Genomic DNA, 22,938 nt, shown 5'->3' with positions numbered 1-22,938 from the left:
GCCAGCTGGCACAGCCCTTCATCATTTCTGTCTCCTATATCACTCCGAAGAAACATGATTTATTGCTGGTCTTCCAGTTCCTGCTGGGCCATATTTTCTTCCTTTCTATTTACTCTCTTCTTCTGCGTTGGAAGCAGAAACATGAAAATACCATATTGCATACGCTGTTGGATTTCTGTACCACTTGAATGGAAGAAGTGCAGCTGGGGAGTCATCCTTTCAATGTGCTGCTGTTAGATACTAGAAACAAGCATCTGAAGAATGCAAATGTGAACCTATATATGAGGAAAGTTAGCTGAAAGCAGCAGAGGAAGTTGTTATCAAAATGTCACCTTCCCCTTAGTGTTGAGAGAAAAACAAACTTTGAAGAAGTTGTGTTGGCAGATGCAAAGTGACGGGGCTGGGTAGCTATTACTGTCATGAATCCAGTGAATTTTGCCCTGCTGGAAGAGCTGTAGGTTTGCCAAAGAAAAATGGACCAGTTGCACTGAAACAGCTGTCACTATTTCAGCATAGTCTCAGACCAAAGCACCAGGCTTCTTTGGAGACTACACAAGGGAAAGGGTGTGGGAGAATAGCAAAGGAGCTGACATAAAACCAGAGAAATAAGATACAGACCTTTATCTGCTAAGTGTTATCTTGTGTTATGCCTTGTGTATGTGCACTGTTGTTCTTTGACCAGCAGTTCTTACGAGCTAAGGGATGAGCTTTTGTAATGAAAGTTTCTCTTGAGTCACCCAAATACAAAACATCTTTTTGCGCCCAAGTAATTTATAGAATTTGCTCATTGGATGGGCTGTAATCTATCTGTACAGGAATAGGTGTAGCTGCAAAGGCTTAACGTTGCTGAATCACTGAGAGAGTTCATTCAAACTTTAAACCACACTTGGTATAACAGAGCTTGACTCATACAGGTCCTTGGGTGGAATAGCTGCCAATCTCAGAAAAACTGGGGTTTATTTACAGCACTCTTATCTTATCCTAAATAAGTCCTCAACCAAGGTAAACTCAGAATTTCTGATGAAACAGAGGAAATGCCAAGACTTGAAAATAAATCTCTGACTGAGTCCTTGCAGGGCAAAGTTTCCTCCAGCCTTCTTCTAGAAAGCCCTTCTAGTTCAACAGTTTCCAGTGGCTTCCAGCATTGAAGCAACCTCAGCAAGTCCCTTCCCGGTTCTCTAGGAAATTTTCCTGTCACCTTTGTGCTTGGTTGACAGTCTACTCCGCAAAGTCAGTTGCACTACAGCAGAGTAATATCCCGCTTCTTTGTGCTCTCTCTTTGTTTGCTCCATTCTGTCTTCGGGGAGGTTCCTTCTGCTGCACCTCTCAGTGGCTTTCATTTAGATGGATCCATTTGACTCAGAGTGCAGCATTTGGAGGATAATATTTGGTTCTCCTTTTTTCCCTTCCAGTCACACCCCTTGGAAAAAAAACCAATTAAAAAAAAATTAAAATAAATTTAATACTGAGATTGTAAACTGGAAACAAGCAAGTTCTGTGTTGACCCAAACTGAATATACAAGGCACTTTTCTGTAGGAAGGCCCTGATTCATCAGAGCACAACAGTGTATTTAGCACATGTTCTGTGGATTCTTGGCAGGATTTAGCATTTGCCTGTTGCTAAATTGTGCTGGATGTGGCAATGCAAGCACTGCTGAATACAGCCATGAAGCTGTCAAGGGGAGGATGACCATTTTAAGCTGTGTCTTGGAGGCTCTACCAAATCAGGAATGAAAAGGAAATTGTCTTGTTTTGGCTTATTAATAACAATAGTATGCTAATAAAAATCAAAAAGTGTATTTTATAGCATTTCTTACTACAAGTGGCTGAAAACATACAGAAGTCTTATTTTTTTTCTGTTTTCTTCCAAATTACATAGTGCAAATGGTGGGAACAGCAATGCTAGCGTGAAAAAGAAGTATATATTCTCTAACCTTTGCTAATACCATGGAGAAAGAGTTTTTAGGCAGTAAAACTTTTTCACCAAGTAGACTGGAGCAGGGGCCAAATATGAAAATAAACATCCTGTTACAGTGAAGATACGAATTTTAAGTTCTGGCTCCCTTTCCAGGAATTATGGTTTCTGTATGCTAACTAGTTGGTATTACGTGCCTGTATTGCTAATGTATCAGGGATAAATAATACATTATGATCTTGTGAGTTACATGGTAACATTTTATCAGTCATTATATATACTCAGAAAAGGGTTTATCTTCAGAATAACCTTCTGGTTTCCTTTAGTTCTATCTCTTTTAACTGCAACAGAATCCTCATTGTCAGCATGTTTTTCTGATGGATAGATGCGTTAATCCATATTTAAAATGCAGTTTCAAAAGTCACCCAATGAAATAAATGTATGGAGTATATTGATGATGTATGCTAGAAATTATCAGAAAGGATTTTAGGTAAAGACCTCACAAGCCATTTCCAAATTTCTCAAAAGCTTGGGAGTTATTTAAGTGCAGTAACCATAGGACAGATTTAATTAATCCATGACATGTTTGCCATTAGAAATAAGGCTGCCAAAAGCAATCAGCTGCAGCTTTGGTATTTGTTTTTATAGCATATTTAATTCATATTCACATGTATAAATATGCTGGCATCAGTGTATAAACCAGGATTCCAAAACAACAGAAGTGAAAAATGGAACTAGTAAGAATTAGACCCATTTAAAACCTCTCAAACACGTGAGGATTTTAGATAGCAGTGAGTTTGTACCTAATCCCCCAAGTGGACAAATTGGGACCCAGCTTTCCCCGTGTTGAATGACATTCACCAAATGCCTCCACTGGATTGTACATCCCATGAGAGAGAAAGAAGGAGCTCAGCAGCCCTTGTGCAGGAGCCTGAGGATTAGGGAATTTACCTAGAGTGCTGCAGAGACAGGAAATCAGGTATGCTTCAGTGATTTTTAAATCATTTCATTTTGGAGCAGATTAGCTTCACCTGAAAAGTTTGCTAGGGCTCTACCTCCAAAATAACCTCATACTCACTGATAAGCATTTTTTTCTTGTGGATAGGAAGAAAGAGAAGGTCTCTTTTGGCAGAGTACTGCTCTGAACACGGGTAACTCATGGAGTGCATTGTCTAACCCTTGGATATTCTGTTAAAACACGAAGATTTCCGGAGCTAACACCCTGTGTCTCAGCACTGGTAGCTCAGGCTCTGTAATGAGCTTGTGTTAGCAGCTGCATGTTGCAGGGGACTGCAGTGGCGAGCTGCAAGGTGCGGGCTGTGAATGGCCACATGCCAGTGAAAGCTGCCTCCAGCCTATCATGGGGTGCATGAAAACAACCACTGAAAAAAATGCTTTCTGTACAAAAACTTACCCATTGAGCATCAAAACATTATCTAATCAGAGGTCCACAGCACCCCTACCCAAACACAGTTCAGAAAGAAACAGGCAGCTGCTGGAGTCTGGAGACAAGCTGTTGTAGAGGACTCTGCATAAAAAGAGGGTATCTACAACGCTGAGGGGCTGTGGCCTATGAACAACCCATGCTGGAGCACGGACACACCTGAGGGCACTGTAGCCCATCAAGGTCCCTGGCTGGACCAGAGACACTGAGGAAAAGGACAGCAGAAACCATTAAGCATAGAGCAGCAGAAGTGGTTAAGCACACAGTGGCAGAAACAAACCATCAGAGATACCAGCTCAACTTCCTACACTGCCTGTTACCTTGTAACAGGAATTTTGATGGACTGCGTATAATAGCAAAAATTAGGAAAATTGGATCAAGAAGTGCTGAGGATAGATGGCTGTATGTCTCAGTGTTTATTTTCTTTTTTTTCTTTTCCTTTTTTTTTTTTTTTTTCCAAAACTGCAATCAGCAATGAGAGGCTTGGTTTTGGTTGCAATAAATTAATTCAGTTAAAATTCCCTGACTCTAGACTGTTTTGCCCTCAACAGAATCCCAAGCAAATAAAGGTGCATCCTTGCAGCCCAGAGCTAAGTACCTGGTGGCTCTGTACAGAATCTTAAGCAACACCCTTTTCTGGGCATGTCCTACTTATGTGGCCTCCCATTTCAGCTCTTATCTTTTTCAGTTGCATTTTGAGGATACTGTTTTACTCTGTGCATGCACACAATCTTAGTGCCTGTCCTCTTGGGATTGGTTTTCTCTAAGTGACAAGGCACTTAAAAGTCTTGTATTTACCACCTGAGTCATTCTGTGGATTAAGCCTGGGTTTCTGTCTTCATTCTTATATGCCTAAAAACCTCCAGAACCTATATAGAAAACACTTCAGAAATTGTATGCACAGTAACATGGAAAATGTTATTTGGGAGTTTTAGGAAGTAAACTAAAGATAATTCTTAAAGCTTTAACCCTTGCTATGATTTGTGCTAGATTTTGGGCTGTGGTTAGGCCTAGTAATAAGTGTTCATTAATAGTTCAGCATGTATCTGCAGTACAGTAAGTTACTGGGTTTTTTCCTGATCAGGTTCCCCAAAATAAAAATAATTGGTTTTCAAAACTCTAGTTTTCTGGTTTATTTTCCGGTGGGAGCAAAGTTTTTCATTTAAAGCTTTCTATATCTACTAGCGAGTGAATATAATCATTAGAGAACAGTTGGGAGATTGCTACAAGATACATATTCTGTGAATAAGTAAAAAAGAAACTTTAATTCCTGAGATAGAGATATAATGCAAATCATTCTTGTTCCCTTTTATTTAAACCATTGTAAGGAAACAAAAGGTCCGCTCTATGAATGCAGTAACAGCGTATACCCTCCAGACATCTGCCTGTTCTTTGATTTCTGGCTAGGGTGAGTCAGCTTCTACTGTCTTCAAGGCTAGGAAGTGAGCTGTTGAATAAATAGTGAAACTTACTGATGCTCAGAAAAAAAGGTGTTAAAAGATACAACTTGTGTCATTAAAATTTATCATCACTGTTTCACAAGAAGTAGGACAGATCCTTCCTGTAGGTTCACTTTCCATTTATATAAGGATAAATAGGCTGTTGTGTGGGCCAAAGTAATGGTTATCTACCTCTGCTCTTGACAAATCTAATGCAGAATTTGAGAGTTTTTGATTCATTTTTATTGCTGTCTGCCCCTGTTTCTGACTGCTCTCTCTGACCCACTTTGGAGTGTTTATGAGCTCCTGACAGGTGGATATGGTGACTGATCCTTGGTTTTGGTCCTTCTGTGTGGTGAGTAACATTTCATCACACAAATGTGTGGTATCTGTGTCGTATCTGATAAAATATTGGAAAAATACCAGTGAAAGACAGAAATAAATCCATTCTTGTATGCTTAGTTGGCATTCTCTAAGCAGATGGCTAAAACATCAGCAGGCAAAGTCTGAAGTAAAACCAACCAGTTTCACACCAACTAGAAAGGCACAGAGGAGCTATGCTGGCAGTCTGCTTCAGACATGATCTACTCCTTAAACTTGCTTTTGGTCTTGCTTTGGATTTTATGCCTTTAACCACAGGGTTTGACTCTTTAAACTGGGCAGCTGAACAGGAAACCTCTTTCTCTGGGGAAGGGGCTGCATAGATACCTTTCAAGTGGTACTCTTGAATATCTTCCCTGACATGTACCATGGATGGTTTGGAAGAAGGAAGAGCCATGAGCTCTTCAGGAGCTTTGTATGGTTTTGTTCTTTTCTAGTGAAAAAATAACATAAAACTCTTCTCAAAAAAATGTGAAATGAGATGTACTGGAGTCAAAGGGTTTATTGTTTAAAATAATTTTATTGAGCAAATGCCAGCAGTGTAATACTTCACCATTATTAAAGGCTGATACAGTAATAACCATGTTAATCTCATCAGACAGATTCTTTTCAGAATTCTGCTTCTGTCTATTAAGCAGTGATCTTGAGATATATAAAATTTAAAGCAAGAGTTAACAGGATCAGACAGAAAAAAACTTGAAATTGTGTCAATTAATTAAGAAGCTCTGGCTGTGTATGTCATTATGTTCTGCTTTTACTTTTATTGTTTTGCTGCTGAATGACTTGTCTCCTGAACAGCCGCAAAATAGGCACATATTCTGAAGGTGTAGTGAACCTTATTTGCAAATTTAGTCATAGGCAGCCTGCATATGCAAACTGTAATTATGCATAAACATTAAGCATCCCTTAAGTTCCTTGAAGGAATTTGTCTTTGCCAAATATGTGGTGAGCCTGTGCATTTAAATGAGCTTTCAGACCCACAGACTGTTGCAGCCAAGCGGTGCTTTCAGGTAGCTTTAGTGTTATTTGGAGATGGAGGTGGTGGGCTGGATGTTAACTGTACATCCACAGAGTTACTCAGCAGCAAATAAGCTAGGCACCTTGAGGGTGCAGAACAGTGCGTATTTAGCCTGAAAACCAATACGTGTATTTCTGTCAAAAGCTTAGGTCAGTTGTACTGTTCTTGCTAAGTGAGCAAGTCGTGTCACAAATTGCAAAATGATTTGAAGACACCTCCCTGCTCCTGGGAGCTTGGCTGGAGCTCGGGCTGGTGCGGTGAGGGCAGCCCCACTCTCCTGGGCAAAGGCTTCTGGGCAGCTCCCTGGGGGCAGGTCCTCATCCAGCCCCTCCTCTGGGAGCTTATTTTCAGCTGTGGCTGTGCCTCTCAGCCTTAGCTACAGCTCCGGTGGAACTGCCACCATGTCTGTGCCTGGCCACAGACCCCTTGGTCTGGCCCCAGCCCCTGACCTGTGACTGACTTCCTGGGTCTCCCTGAGCCTCACCCTGACCCTGGTTCAGTCTCAACACCCAGGTGGACATGTCTCATCACCATGGTCTGGGCTGGTGACCTGGGCCCTTGGCAGCCACCCTGGGCCTGCCCTGCTTGCCTGGCTGCGGGGCTGGGCCCTGCCCTACTGGCAGCCCCGACGTGGGGCTCCCTCTCTCACTGGAGTAGCTCCCAGACACCTACGGTTTGTCTTCTGCAAAACAGCATCATGACGGAGTTTGTGTCCCATGGCTGTTGAAGTAGTGAGGACTGAGAGGATGGTGCTCTCATTCCACTTGTGAGCATTGTTTTTATGATTTTGATATTAGCTCCTGGCATTGCCAGCCTTGAAATTTCACCTGCAGGATCGTGAAGATAAAACATCTTATGGTGCTATGCCTGGGGATTTGAAAAAACCTCATTTTTCACAGGGAAAAATAAAAATAAAGCATAGGTGAATGTTGCTGGCAATGGGGAGCCCCTCAGGAGGCTCTTAATGAACAGATGAGAGTTCATAGTTCTGTGATCAGAAAAGATGTCAGCTGTGGTGGAAAGCCTGCACTAGGCATGAGTGAAAGCAAGCCCAGCAACTAGATATGTGAAAAAATGATTCAATATGACAAAAAATGTGGTATGTAGGAGATTTCTAGATGTCAGGAAAAATTCTTGCCTGTTTTTGTCAAGGCCAGTGATGGCAGTTGGGAAGTATTCCAGGAAAAAAGCCATCCTAACAAAGGAAGGGGCTGCTGCTAGGTAGGAAAAGTATAAACAATCAATATGAAATAGAAGATGCTGCTATGCTGCTTTCGTATTTAGAAAGAAATAGAGTGATGTACTCAACAACTTTGTAGGAAATTGAGTCATACTAAAATGGTTTTCAGTTTTTTAAGGGGAAACAGGCTTAGGTTAAATAACTTTCCAAAACCAGCAGATTTCAGTAAGGTGTTTGATGCAATGATGCTGGGCATCCTCATTAAAAGTACTGGCACTGCTGCCCATCAAAAGACCACAGTCTAATGGATTTTGAGTAACGTAACAGGAAATTGTCAGTGGAGATGTTCAATGAATTGGTATGTGTGCCATGTTGTGCAAGAACCAGTTCTCATCCTTTATGCTATTATGTGTTTTTTATTAATGATCTAGGAGATATGTGAAGACAATCACAAACAATCATCTTTGCAGAAAAGCCAAATACTGGTCTGTAAATACCATAACATGGAATACTTTATAAATTATATTAATCAAGATAGTTTTTAGTAAATCTCTGGAAAGTCATAATTCTAAAATCAAAGAGTATGGGTCAGCTAGAAAATTGGAAGTCTGCAACTTTGAAAAAGATTTTGGAGACATAGCAGACAGGGAACTCCAGAAGTGTTACATCAGAAAGTTGTGCAGTGTAAGTTAAGTCATGGACATATTGCAAGGAATGAGGCAGGAGGGTATGTGTGTATGTGTTTACTGGAGCACAATGTTAGGATTTGTGTCAAATGAACTTTCAAAAAATGTCTGAAAGTTGTTGAGGTTTTATAGAACAGAGTGTAGAAAATAGTTAGATTTATAGAGCTAAGTGTTTATCTGATCAAAATAAAAAAAATAATTATTTGATTGAAGTGTTTATCTTCACAGGGAAGAGTGTGGGCATTAATCTTGAGCTGAGATAGGTATAGCAGGACCAAGACCTCAAAGTAAGAAATACAGAACATATTTTTACAGTTTTTAACAGTTTAGCTGATTAACCACTAGAAAAAACAGCTAAGTTGATGAATTCTCCATCTCTTGATGTATCTGTAATCAAGATTGAATACTTTTCTTGGTGTGTGTAAGTAAAATGCAATTTATTGGTCTCAGTACGAGTAATAAGGTTGGTGGAGGTTAGTAACATAGGATTAAATTTAAGGACATAATAGTGCTTAATTTTTGAAAACCATCTCACCTCCCAGTTAGGAGTACAAGTTAGCTTTAAGAAAAAACAATTTACAGCTGTTTATCCTAGCAGGTGTGTTTAAGAGAATGTGCATGACATCTGGGTAAACAGTACCATAATTTGCCATACAAGTACCCTCTTGATCACCGTATCTATCAGCCATATGGCTGATTCATCATTTTGTGATCAGGAATTGCAAGATTCCTTTCTTGTAGATTATTTCTTGACGCATTTCAAGGGCAGCTGAGAATTTTATTTTATCCATGTTTATTTGTAAACTTTGTTGTAAAGCTGGATGCATTTATAGGTTAATAGCTTCTAGAGCTCTTACTGCTGACTTACTGACTGGTTTGTAGAACTTGCTAAACAGTTGATTGGACATGTGCCAGAGGAGTCTGAAAACTAACCTCAACCCACAGAAAAGGAGCGTTCAATATACAGTGCCCTAAATTACATTGTAAGGGGCAAAAATATCCCTATATAGGATTATAGTGACAAAAATTTCCCTATAATGCTTTGTTGTTCTACATATATATAGTTTTTCTGCAGATTTCTTCAACATCAGAAGCTCAGGAATGGACATCCCTTCCAGTAAGACCAAAATCTGGACTGCAGTTCTCTCCTGGGAGAGGGCAAGGGTTGGGGGAGAGCAGAGAAAGAGATGGAGGGAGAGAGAGAGACTTGCCTCTGCAGAAATTCAGTATTAGGTTCTGTGAATTGTCTTGAAGGACAGTCTCCCTCCATTGAGAGTAAGGCGCTAAGCTAATTTTAATGTAGTGAGCCCTATCAGAATACCTTTGTTTCTCCATGATAACATTCTATTGTCTATATTATTCAAGAGATCAGAGTAGGTGGGAGAATGTTTGACCTTTAAATCTATAAATTCTTAAAATTATTTATGCTTCATTAAAGAGTTGATAGTCACATAATTTTGTATGAATGACTGAATCACAATTCGCAGTTTACATAACAAAACAGGAATGAGCAAATAAATAAAGCACTATTGCCTCAGTTTAATGAAGAGTTTGATTTGTGAAATACACACTTAAGAAAACATACCATACCAAGCATTTGAGGATATTTTTCTAGCTTACTGTATAACAACAGTATGACCACCATTGTGCAAGAAACTTCAAATACAGTTGCCACCTTGCAAAACCTGACATAGGGCTATGATCTTTAACTGAGATATGCTAACTTACTCTGAGTAAACAGACATCTAGAGGTTATCAAGCTTTAGGGGAGGGATGAGTAACTGGGAATGACTGCTAAAGTAATCTGTGTAATTCAGAGGAAATTCTGACAAGGAAATCAACTTGGCTGTGAGAGTTTGAGAGAACAGGAACTCAAGTAACAGTTTGACAGATATCACTGAAAATCTTCAGTTAGAGAATCCAGGGAGAATGACTACTTGGTAGCCATCTACTGGGATCTAGGTGGACTTGTTCACAGAAGAAAGCGGTACTTAACCCTAAAGTATTGAAAAACACTCTAATGTTGTGTTCAGTATGGATTGTTTGCCCTGTCTTTTAGCCCTAGGGCTTAAGACCTCAGCTACAAGTGACTGGAGTGGTTTGAGTGGTGAGGGGAAAGCATAGCACCAGAAAACATGGACAGTCAGGAAATAGTTTGTCTTGTGTGTGTGAATCACATGTACTGGCTGTAAGGTCATATTGGTAATATTTCAAAGAAAAACATTTGTGAGGGGATTTTCATTATTACTATAGCATAGCAGTTTCTCTTTCACCAGAAGCAGATACTGTTATTTTTATTCTGAAGAATTTTAAATGCTGCATCTTGACCTGCATTCAGAATTACTTTGTTTTTTTTCTTGCAAGCTGTGGCTCTGAGAGTGGCTTCTCGGTCTACTACAAATAGACAAGTGTTTTGACTCAAAGTCAATGTCTTGTACATTAGTTCACCTAGGTTTTGATGTGTAGATTTTCTGTCTCTTTGAGAGATTGTCAAATCAAAAAGCTATTGTAGGCAGCAGTCTTGATTTGCTATATGCCTCACTGTTCCAGTCTGCAGAAGTTTCAGTGCACATTTGGCACTGAAATCTGATTAGTAATTAGTTTTGATCTTTCCAGTATGCTCTTTTTAGACAGCAGAGATGACACAACACAAATAGGTGTTCTTAAATGGTTTGCATTTCTTAGGACCTTTTAGCAGAAAGAGAAGGAACAATTTGTTTGTCACCATTTTGTATTTGGTTAGCTGACCAGCCCAGCCATGATCTTCAAAAATAGTTGAGCTTCACCTTTTTTCACAGTTCTCTTTTAGTGAAAGAAACTAGAATTCACAATCTGTGTGAAATGTAATATGTGACTTGGTAACATGTCATCACACAAATGGTAACTTCAGGATTGAAATATGAACACTTGCAGCCTGCATTATGGAAAGAGTGGCTGAAACATTTAGGTGTAGCTGGGCATGGCAAGGTATTTTGTAGTGTGCTTCATCAATTGCAGTTCTGTAAAACCACCTCTGGTTGTAATCTTCTCTTTTGTACAGCGGAAATGGTGGAAGGAAAACATTATTTGGAGGTAAATTCTGGTGTGGTGAACAGCTTCACCAGGACGTTTAAGCAGAGTGGAATAGTGGTCTGGCCTGGAGAGGAAAAGGAGGGGAAATATCCCGTCTCCCCTGCTGTCTCCTACAAAATAAGGGCATTCTGTTTTCCCTTTCTTCTTACGATTCTTTCGCTTGTAGTTAGTTGAATTTACACTGCTTCCTACAAAAACTTTTTCTATTGCTTTCTTGAAAATTTTTGTTGCTTTTCTCTTTGACCTTTGGCCAGCCTCTCTGAGTTTCAAAGACATAAGCAGTAACTGCATGTCTGGAATCATAATGGAGTCATAGGGAGATGGTGAGCTAGCTTGCATTTACTAGCTGTGGCACAACAGGAGCAGTGATGTAAAACTGGAGCTAAGACACTCACCTCTTTGTTAACTATTAATTATAATTGTTAACAAGTGCTGACCTGTCCTTTACATCACAAAACAGCAACTTCTGTTAGATAAAGAGTAACTTACAAGAGTAAGTTAGCAAAATACCTCCACCATGGACCATGGACTGCATTAGAAATGAAAACATGTTGGCCTCTTGGATGTGTATTTGTTAAAATGCCTGAACATACTACATTAATCTTGCATGTAAGAGATAAAGCTGCATTAACATTTTGATGAAAAGTCAATTGTATATATGCTTCTCAGTTACAAAGTGTCAAAGCTGAGATCCTAGCAGTAGGGAAACAGTATATCTCTTGCTATTGTCTCCTTTAGTTAGGCTAGAGACAAATATGCTTTATCTTGAACATTTACTTCATGATTTGTCTTACTGTTTATGTGATATGCCTTAGTATGCAAAATAAAGAGCAGTCCATACATACGTGAATCAAAATTATTTTTAGATCTCACCAAAGTGAAAAAAAAAAAAATGAAGATTATTAGTTCAGTGTACTTAGCAGCAAAGATTCTGTCTTCAGATACAAAGATTCTGTATTCACTGAAATAGAGGTTTTTTTACAAAGTGCGTGCAAGATCTGTTTCATAGGGCCTCATGTAAGTTAATGCTGTGCTTACAGGTACACAAATGCCATGAGGAAATGGAAGCCTTCATTATATGTGAGAGATGGGTAGCTGAGTTAGGTGCAAATATCAGAGAGTCTATAGCCCTGTTATTGCCATGCTCTACTCAAGGTATTAGACCTGAAGAGGAGTAATTATCCCTGTCAGAGCACTGGATTAATGGTTACACTTCGGGTATCTTCGTGAATGGAACTGCAAACTCTGCAGAAATACACATTGTGAAACAAAGAGAACACATCACTGTGAGTAACACCTGCAGGCCATGCACATTTTGAGTTCATCGTCTTCTCTGGTATAGCTGTTTCTCTCTCTGACTCCATCATGGGCTTTTACAGCTGCCTTCCCTCTCCTCACTGGTTCAGGGTTCTGGTTTTCATGCTTAGGCAGAATTAGCCTCTCTGCTCTGCCTATGAGAAAATGGGAAATTCCTGTTCAGTCTTGAGGTGGAGTATGATCAAAGCAGGAAGGAGCTTTTTTGCAGAGTTCTAGCTATTCCCTTGTTGATCCAGTTTTCCAGACAAGTGGGAACTCAATGAAAAGCTGTAACAGGTAAAATGGGCAAAATTAAAATGTACTGATGTAAGAAAATTTCACAAGGAGAAGACATGAGTATAATACCAACAAAAGATAAGGAAAAAATATGTAGGTTTTGTTGGGTTTTTTATATATATTTCCTTTTAGGTTAATACTTTCAAAAAACTTGAGTTTGTTAAATGCCATGTTAAAGTAAAGGGAGAGTATTTATCAAAATAGTCTGCAAAAGTCCAACATTTTCAATATATTCTATGTCCTGATTTCATCTTTTCTTTTTCAGTCTAACTGCTAAAACTATGACTAAACATTTAAAATACATTAAAAAGAGAATGACTTAGCCTACTCTTCCCTGAATTGGACTGCATTTCCCTGAAGTCCTCTGAATAGTCCTTGCAGCTTTTGCTTTATTTGCTAATCCCTATTTCCTTCATCCTACTCAGATATTGAATAGATTACTGTACATAATTTCTTCAGATGTTAAGTTTAGCTTAAGCTTTTTCTAATATACACAAAACCTTGAAGAAGTTAGATATTACTTGGAAATTTGTGTATATCTTTGTCAAGTTCTTCAAGGAACTGATTGATTTTGGAGGCCATATCAGGCAAGTGCCTGAGTGCAAGGCTCAAAAATATTCTAGGGTGTTGACAGTAGAGTATGCCTTGCACAGTATTACTTCCATGCTAATTTCATTCTTTTTAAAGAAATTCTGGACACTTCATTTTAAATTTTAGGAGCGTCTTCTACTTTCTTTACTGCCTGCTCACATTGCCATGGAAATGAAAGCAGAGATCATTCAGAGGTTACAAGGTCCCAAAGCAGGCCAGCTGGAAAACACCAACAACTTCCACAATTTGTATGTCAAAAGGCACACCAATGTAAGGTATTGTACTGTAATAAAATGTATCAATAACATTCAGAAAAAAATTGAAAAGGAAGTGTTAAGGGAGTAATTAAAAAATAATTATTTTAATATGTTTTTCAACAACTAGCAGTTTATTATCCATTAATTGGATCAAATGCTAACAATTCCATGTTCCAGAAAAACAACAAAGGTGGTAACACAAAGGAGTTGTTTAGAAAAAGCCACGCATTAACAGACTTTCTTCATAACATCTTAATTTTTCAGGTTAAAGTACCAAATCCTGCTTTCATGTATACTAGTCAAAATTGTAATTCGTGTCAGTTACATTATTATCAATTTCTAATTTTCTTAACTGGAGCAATTTCTGAGGTTTTGTGTGACGTAAATAGAGGCAGCTGTATCACATACGTATTTTACACATCACCTGAGATAAAATATTCTGCTGACAAATGAATTCTATTAAATATAAATTTGTAGAAGTTAAAAAAATAATTCACCATTTATTTTAAATATTCTTTCATCTTTACAAGTATTTTTGCCTAGGTTTTTTTGGTTGAACAAGTTAATTTGAATTACATTCTTAGAAATTACTTTTTTAAAGTAAGTATTGCAGGACTTTTGTGGAAGTTCACTTTCACTTGTGAGCACAGATACTTTTTCCTTAGCATGATTTTCTGAACTGGTCAGTTTTTTGTGGTGAATAGAAACATAGTTTATGGCTTGAATATCTTAGCAATAAAGCTTGAATTTAATAGTCTGAGTAACAAGTGAACAAAGACTTCCACGCTGCATATCACTGACAGGTAAATCTAGACAGAAAATGTCTACAGTGATAAAAAGTTATGAAGCAATTTCTGATAATAAACTAGTTTATTGAAATAATTATTATACTGCCGATTTGTGAGTAGGAAAAAAAATTCTGTTTTTTGAATACACTGTTACAAATTACATATAGAATGCCTATAAATACCTGTAAATATAGTTATACCTATAAAGGTAATACCTGTGAAGCTAGTACCTATAAAGGTATATATTAACTATAAACATAATGCCTATAAAGGAAAATGTAGGTTTACCTATAAATATGTTTATTGCTCTACATTTAGCAGTAGCAGTTTTGGGTATGGGTATACTGCTGTGAAGTCCAGAATGCCTACTCTCAGGTTTTGCTGAGTGTTGGTAATTCTGAGCTGTGCAGAAGGAAAGTGTTACCAAGTTTCTGTTCATTTCTGTTGTAGTATCTTGTACGCTGATATCGTGGGATTCACTCGCCTGGCCAGTGACTGCTCGCCTGGGGAATTAGTGCACATGTTAAATGAGTTGTTTGGCAAGTTTGATCAGATTGCAAAGGTGGGTTTCTACTGGGCTGCTGAGGTTAGTGTAAGTAAGGCATCTTCAAGATATTTTTTCTTTTGGGGGACTCTTCTGCCTTCAGGCAGCATTTATGAGGCTTTGGCAGGAAGATTAGACTAGAAATGTGTGAATAAAAACTCTGGCTCTGGTCTGAGTGCCACAGTGTGTTTCTGCCAGTGTGATAATCTGTGAAACCCAAGATAGCTCTCTCCAATAGGGCCAACAGAGACAGTTCATGAAGCCTAAAAAAGCTTAATGGCAGGTGAACAGCTCTTTAAATTGATTCTTTACAGTAACAAGGATTAAGAAACTAAAAATTAAAAACTGATATAGTCAGTTTTCTGATCTCTGAAAAAGCATTTAATAGATAATATTGATCAAAACAATTTTAATTACTGGCCACAGTCTCTTGATTACTTGATGAAAGATTCGTACAATCAGAAGATTTTCTTCTGTTTATTCAGGTGTCATTTTGACAAAAACTACATCACATTTCATGCTGAGTGTGAAGGTGAAATCAGAAACACTAAAACACATACAAATTTTCTGTGGTTTTTATGAGTTCAAAAACTATTGTCCAGTACTGGTTAAAAAAAAATAAATCCTTATATTGCCTTAGGCTACAAAGGATAGAAATAAGATTATGACTGCTGGTTTCAGGAAGTACTGCATAGTACATCTTCAAAGATGTAAATGTAGAAGGCTTGGTCTTTCTGTATCATATTTCAAACAAAAAAAAACTTGATTTATATTGAGTGCATGATACTTCGGCTCAGTTCTTTAATGTGTGAACAACACTTGAGATACATGTTTTGCAGTGAACTTAGTTCCTGGTTTTCCCGTTAAGGACCATAACAGATGGAGGAGTCATCCATACAAAACTCAGACAGCACTTCTTTTTTAGCAAGGCAAATCCTTCTCTACTGAAATAAGCTTAAATAGGATGATTTTGCTAATATCATTTAAGTCAGTCTTTGTAACAATAACCCTTCATTTATATAATTCAAGTTGAAAGTGACCATCTCACCTTGCTTTTTTCTCCAGGAAAATGAATGTATGAGAATTAAAATCCTAGGTGACTGCTATTACTGTGTTTCTGGACTACCTATATCTCTTCAAAATCATGCCAAGAATTGTGTGAAAATGGGACTGGACATGTGTGAAGCCATTAAGTAAGTACTGAACTTTTTGTTAAATATTCAACAATAAAAATTCTGTCTCTTTTCTATCTGTAGCTGTGCTGATGGTTGAAACATTCAGACCTGCAGTAGTTTGTGTGTTTCACTGCAGAGTCTAGCATGGTAATCTTGATCTCAATTTAAGCAAAGGATTGTTTTAAGTTGTTGAGTTGTGCCAGGCTATGTCATCACTACACTGTAAAGATGATTAAGGACCGATTGCTCATGTAAGGAAAGACTGAGAGAGCTGGGATTGTTCAACCTGGAGAAGAGAAAGCTTAAATCTCATCAATGCATTTAAGTACCTGAAGAGAGAGTGCAAAGAAACATTGAATCAGTTAGGTTGGAAAAAACCTTTAAGATCATCAAGTCCAGCCATTAACCCAGGACTGCCAAGTCCATCACTAAACCATGTCCCTGAGCACCACATCTATGCATTTTTTAAACATCTCTAGAGATGGTGATTCCACCACCTCCCTGGGCAGCCTGTTCCAATGCTTGACCACCCTTTCAGTGAAGAACTTTTTCCTAATATCCAAGCTAAACCTCCCCTGGCATAACTTGAGGCTGTTTTCTCTTGTTCTGGTGCTTGTTATCTGGGAGAAGAGACCTACCTCCACCTGCCCACAACCTCTTTTCAGGTAGTTGTAGAGAGCAGTAAGTTCCCCCTGAGCCTCCTCTTCAAACTAAACAACCCCAGTTCCCTCAGCTGCTCCTCACAAGACTTGTGCTCCAGACCCTTCACCAGCTCCGTTGCCCTTCCCTGGACACTCTCCAGCACCTCTACATCCCTCTTGCAGTGAGGGGCCCAAAACTGAACACAGCATTCAAGCTGCGGCCTCACCAGTGCCCCAGTACAGGGGGACAATCCCTTTCCTTGTCGTGCTGGCCACACTGTTGCTGATACCAGCCAGGGTGCTGTTGGCCTTCTTGGCCACCTGGGCACACTGCTGGCTCATGTTCAGCCGGCTGTCAGCCAGCACCCCCAGGGCCTTTTCCTCCAGGCCACTTTCCAGCTGCTCTTCCCCAAGCCTTTAGCATTGCCTGGGATTGCTGTGACCCAAGTGCAGGACCCAGCACTTCTCCCTGTTGAACCTCTTATGACTGGCCTTGACACATCGATTCAGCCTGTCCATATCCCTCTGCAGAGTCATCCTGCCCTCAAGCAGATCAACCTAGTGTCATCTGCAGTTACTGAGGGTGCACTTAATTCTCTTATCCAGATCGTTGTTAAAGATATTAAACAATACTGAGCCCTGGGGAACACCACTTGTGACTGGACACCAGCTGGATGTAACAGTTGCTACCACTCTTTGGGCTTGGCCATCCAGTCAGCTTTTAACCCAGCACAGAATACATACGTTCAGGCCATGAGCAACCAGTTTCTCCAGGAGAATGCTGTGGGAGATGGTGTCAAAGGCTTTACTAAGGTCCAGGTAGACAACATCCACAGCCTTTCCCTCATCCACTAGGTGGGTCATCTTGTCACAGGAGGAGGTCAGGTTTGTCAAGCAAGACCTGCCTTTCATAAACCCATGCTGGCTGGGTCTGATACCCGGGTTGTCCTGCATGATGGTGCTCAGGATGATCTGCTCCATAACATTCCCTGGGAAGATGGGGGTCTTCTTTCCCAAAGAAGGTGAAGCCAGGCATTTCAGTGGTACCCAGTGACAGGACAAGAGATGACGAGCACAACCTGAAACACAGGAGGTTTGCTCTGAACATAATGAAACACTTTTTTCACTGTGAGGCTGACTGAGCACTGACACTGGTTTCTCTGGGAGTTTGTGGAGTATCCAGCTTTGGAGATCATCAAACTCCAACTGGTACAGCCCTAAGCAACCAGCTCTAGCTGGCCCTGTTTTGAGCAGGATTTGGACTAGACAATCTCCAGGTGTCCCTTCAGACCTCAACTGTTCCACGATCCTGTGATTACAAGATGGTAAATAACTCAATAGACATCACTTAAGACTTGGAAGCTTTGCTTTTTGCAGAGTCATGATGCTGCCACCTACCGATTAGTCAAATGGCTCTGTGAGAGGCCAAAGCTCCTGGCTGCTCCTGAGTTTGAAGTTCATTGATGGTCAGGAGCAGTTGCTCCTTCACAGTTAAGATGCCTCGAATTCTGAGCCTGTGGAGTGATACTGAGCGTGTCTACCAAAGACATTTTTAACAGCTTACTGATTCCTGGGCTGAGAGGCCCACCTCCATGTTGTTAAATAAGCAATTAAATATGTTTTTCTTACTAGACTTCAGGTTTAGGTTTAGTTTCATCTTTTCTGTAGTTTATTGTTTAAGTGAGGACTTTCTAAAAAGTTCTTCCAGTTAACACATTAAGGCACAATTAATTCTGTGCTTGTCGGTAGTATTTTGGATTTGTGGGTTACTGTATTTGTCCCTTATTTCTTTTCCGTAATCACTGTGCTTGCTCTGTCTTTGAAAGAGAAAACTGAACAAGAAATTTGAGTATCCTAATGTAATTGCTTTTGAAATAGTAGTTCTAACTTATTTCAAGTAACTCAAGTAATAACAGGAGACTTGATATGATTGTGAAAGAGGAAAAAGAAATACGGTTGTATCTGATGGATTAACACTTCAAGGCATCTGAGGATACAGTTACAGGCATACTTGAGGAATCCTCTAGCTTATTACTAATGAGTAGATTGGGAACAGATTATAGGCAACCATAGCAGTTCCCCCTTCGGGATGATAGGACTTACAAAGAAGTCTTGAAAAAAGGACAGATTTACTCCCCCTCATCTCTTCACCTGACTGCTGATTGAACTCTCAGTGCAGAGCAGTAATAACTCTGTTGTAAGACACTTGCCCGGAATGAGTTCTGCCACCAAACCTGGACATGTTTCAATAAGAGGGTACTTAAACCTGGATTGGATGTCTGCACGTCGTCCCAAAGGGTCTTAAACTTGCCTGTCCAGAAACTTGAGCTCATTATTGTAGTTTACTTGATGAGCAAGGGTCTGATTCTGTTAGCTCATTTAGAAAACATTTTGTGAGGAAAGGACAATCAAAAAACCTTCTATCTCTTTTTTTTCTAACCACAGTCAGATAATTCGTTTTCTGTAATTCACACCTGAAGTTCTTTTTTGCTTTTAGGAGTTAAAATACTGTAAATGGTTACTTATGGTCGTTATCATTAATGGCACAAGTATCTTTTCTGTTGAAAATGTGTTTCCTTTCACTAAAATTACAGTATTAGGTGAATACACAGTATTGCAGTATTAGGTGAACTACACTGCAAAAATATGTATCATGTGGAGGTCTGGATATTTGGTAGTCACCTGTGGTTTTTTAAACAACTGGACTTTGGGTTTAAAACTTGGTATGCTCTTCTGTAAGTTTCAGTTCCAATTTTGATGGTTTTGCCCAAATTGCATTTACTACTGTCCAGGTAGCAAAGTAAGAAATTACTTCATCCTTGTGAGGTATATGTGTGATGTGTACCTTGTCATGAAATGCGTGGTTATGTTGAACAGTGTTGTCTCAATGATTAACTAAACAGTGATTCCTCTAATCATAAATACTATCCTTATATGTGTGTAATTATAGTCACAAGAAGGTTTCGGCTTTCAGCTGCCTGGTCTTCTGATTTGATCCAGGGTAATTACTGTATGGACAGGTTAATTAATGCAAATTTGGTTCTTCGCCTTTTAATGTATTCATGGAAAGGTGTGGTATTTGTGGAAACTTAAGATTTTGATCTTGGTTTAGGGATCTTTTGTAAAACTAACCTCAGTACAGGAATCAAGTTGCTGCATTTCCTAAAATTTTTTTCTTCGTCCAGATACAGTTGTACCTTACATTGTGTCCTAAGAAATGTATTTTTTAAATGGTACTCGGAGTGCTTCTCCTTGCCAAGCATTAAAATCTACAGATTTGGGGGTTTCCTAAGTTGCTTTTGCTGGATGTTTTGTTCATTTAGCTATACTCGAACATTATTATAATTAAACCAATTGCTTCTCTACCATATTAGGAACTAAAGTTAATATGCCTTCAGTTGAGCAGTAAATAAAATAGTGTCCCTAAGTTCTGACTCCCTCGCCTTGGTTGGCTTAAAAATATTGGCTTTTTTTCCCCAGCCTTGCAGCAAAAATGAGAGCTTTCTGGTTTATGTTTCATAAGATCTGTGTGCTGTGTGGTAAATGTGAGTTAAAAGCATTTGCATAGATTTTCTAGTCAACCTGTTGCTTTTTTACTTAAAGAAAACTATAGAAGGTTACAGGCTGGTAGAAAAACAATGCTAAACTCAAGCTGTAAATTGCCCTTTGCAAAGAACTGAAAGTATAATTTTGCACATCATAATGCAGTGCTTTAGTTGAGCTCAGAGAGCAATCTGTCAGTTCCTCACACTTTGGAACTTCCTGATTTTTTTTGAAGTAACTTTCTGCTCAAACTGCTATCAAGTATGTTCATTGTTAATGCTGGATGATAGGATCCTCCTTGGTAAGAGCAGCCTTATACACTAGCAAATTATCTTTTAGTTGTATAGCACATTTTCATCTGACTTTATTACTGCAGTCAGAATTCACAGCGCTCCTGTAGACAGATGCCTGTTTATCACAGCCTGTTTAAATCTCTGTAAGAAGTGTGAGATCAAGTGTTGTAGCCTGCAGATGAATAAAAACTACTGATTATTAATCAACTCCATCTTTTTTTGTGTGATTGCTGCATCTTTGTGTGGAAGCATCTCCTGACATACTTCTGTGGCCTGTAAAACTAGCAGTATTACTCTTGCTGTTGCAAGTATGTCATTCAATATATGTTTTACTCACTCTGTCTGAAATGTCTTTTGTCAGATAGGATTTTTTGTTATATTCAGTCACTGAAGTGCAAACTGACTCCTCAGTGCGTGAATTACTGAAATAAAGCAGTTTGCTGTTTAGATTAACAGTTCTGTGTAGATTTTACCACCTAAATATGGTTTCACTTGCAGTTCTGTTTGAATTAAAGAGGAATTCTACCAAACTGCCGGGTGATCTGTAATACAAAGCCTTATTCAGTTCTGTTTCCTAGTGATGTGTAACTCTGTTTTGAGCAATTCAGCCTCACTACACTACAGATTGTTTTCATTAAAACATGTTAGTAGTCCCATTGATTAATTGCTTTGCTTCTCTGCTGTATGTTGGAGCAAATCCAATGTTTCTTATAATCTGTGGCCTGCTTGCCCAGGAGTGGGGTGCACACCTTATCAAGCCATAGATATCAGTGCCGCCTGTGATGTTGAGAGCTGGCACCTTAACCAGGTGCTTTAAGGCTAGAACTTACCTGTTAAGGCAAAATATGTTTGTGTATGAATATATGTGCTGGTTTCCTTCATCTAGAACTCCACCCCCTTGTCTGTCTGGTGACTTCCTGGTGTTTCTCAGCCGTACGTTCTCAAAGGCGGTCTTTGATTTGGTAGTGTGAAGTGAGTTCCATTTCAGAGGAAAGTGAAAGAAACTGGTGGATGAGATGGATATACCAATTTGAAAACTAGATACAAAATAAAATAATATGATTTCATTGCTGCAGGTCTGATCCAGAAGGGAACTATGCTTTTAAAGGGCAATTTTCCGGGGACTAAATGCTCAAGGCTCACTGAATGTGTTAAAGTGCTTAAGACAGGACTAGGTGAGTCTTAGATTCATTAGTGCAGAATTACTGATGAACAAAGCTCAGGTAAATAGTAGATGTTTTCCTAATGACCTGAACTCTTGCTTGTGTGGAGTAAAGCTGCTACAACTACCTGCAAACTAACCATGCCTTTGAAAAACATAGAATCCTTACAAACTCAAATTTCAGGCTGCAATAGGAAAAATACAGTCTTGATGAGTATTTTGACTGCCCAGCCAGCATGGACATACAGACTGTGGTGTGCTGAGGGAAACTGGAGAGATTGTGGGAGCAGAAAGTGAAATAACAATGGAAAATTTCAGATATACTGTGTAGGTAAGGCAAATGTCCTATGGGGATGTGATAGACTACGTTCTTAGATGCATTCAGTGCCTGCACTGTCATATGAGTTGTTTAGAGAGCACAGGAGAGAAGATGCAGTAAACCCTAATTTGGTCCAGAGTAACATTTCTAATTTAAAATCTGTGGTTTCTTTAATTTGTGAGACAGAAGAGAAGATTGAGTTCTGGAACATAGTCTACTTGCTGCCCTCCTTAACTCCTGAGAGCTTATAAAGCAGACTTTATGGCTTGCTCTGCAGAATATGGCAGGGCAGCCTTTTGACAAGCACTCCTAAAGGATGAATGTTCCTCTTCCACTTTGTCTGGTTTTGTAAAACACTTTTTTTTTTCCAAAGTGTTAAACTTGTGTCATATTTTTTGTGCAGAGCAAAGTGGTGTTTGTCATTTGCCAGCTGTTTACAAAGATCATTTACAAGCAGTTCATTTTCAAGTATGTCAGCTACATGAGAGGAGTGTAAAATGGCAAAGTGAAAAGAGATGCCAATAGACACTTGATAGAGACTGCAGGAATAAAAAAACTTCTCCTCTCTTCTTTTTAATAACTTCAAAACACGGTTTAAAAAAATACTTTCATACTACTGTTATTTTCATTTGTCAGAAAGAGAACACTTGAGAACTACTGTTTAAATGCAGACTTTACCATATCAAATTAAGCCTGTTAAGTTCTACGTTCCCTTTCAACAACAGAAGAGAAACAGGCCAGTTTAAGTCTGTAATTCAGAAGGTACGGAGCTGATGATTCTTGTCGTTGAGGCTGAAGATGTTGCTAGAACTATGAACCTGACTCATACAGAAGCCATTTGGGTTTTTTATTCGGTAGTTGTTCCTTCCATCAGCACCCTAAATTCCTCCAAGATGA

At 39.1% G+C, this 22,938-nt stretch overlaps 1 protein-coding gene across 2 annotated transcripts in view; it reads left to right on the top strand.

Moving 5' to 3' along the window:
* The window catches only part of ADCY2 (adenylate cyclase 2), a 224,380-nt gene that overhangs the window by 132,351 nt on the left and 69,091 nt on the right, over positions 1-22,938 (top strand). For both annotated transcript variants that reach the window (XM_040588033.1, XM_040588032.1), the window contains exons 5-7: positions 13,446-13,594; positions 14,815-14,926; positions 15,974-16,101. In XM_040588033.1, coding sequence (XP_040443967.1) covers positions 13,446-13,594; positions 14,815-14,926; positions 15,974-16,101 — 389 coding nt within the window. The remainder of the gene's footprint in view (positions 1-13,445; positions 13,595-14,814; positions 14,927-15,973; positions 16,102-22,938) is intronic.

Source organism: Falco naumanni, chromosome 3, assembly GCF_017639655.2.
Source record: "Falco naumanni isolate bFalNau1 chromosome 3, bFalNau1.pat, whole genome shotgun sequence".
In the NCBI taxonomy this organism is placed as follows: domain Eukaryota; kingdom Metazoa; phylum Chordata; class Aves; order Falconiformes; family Falconidae; genus Falco; species Falco naumanni.
This window is presented reverse-complemented; position numbering and strand designations above follow the sequence as displayed.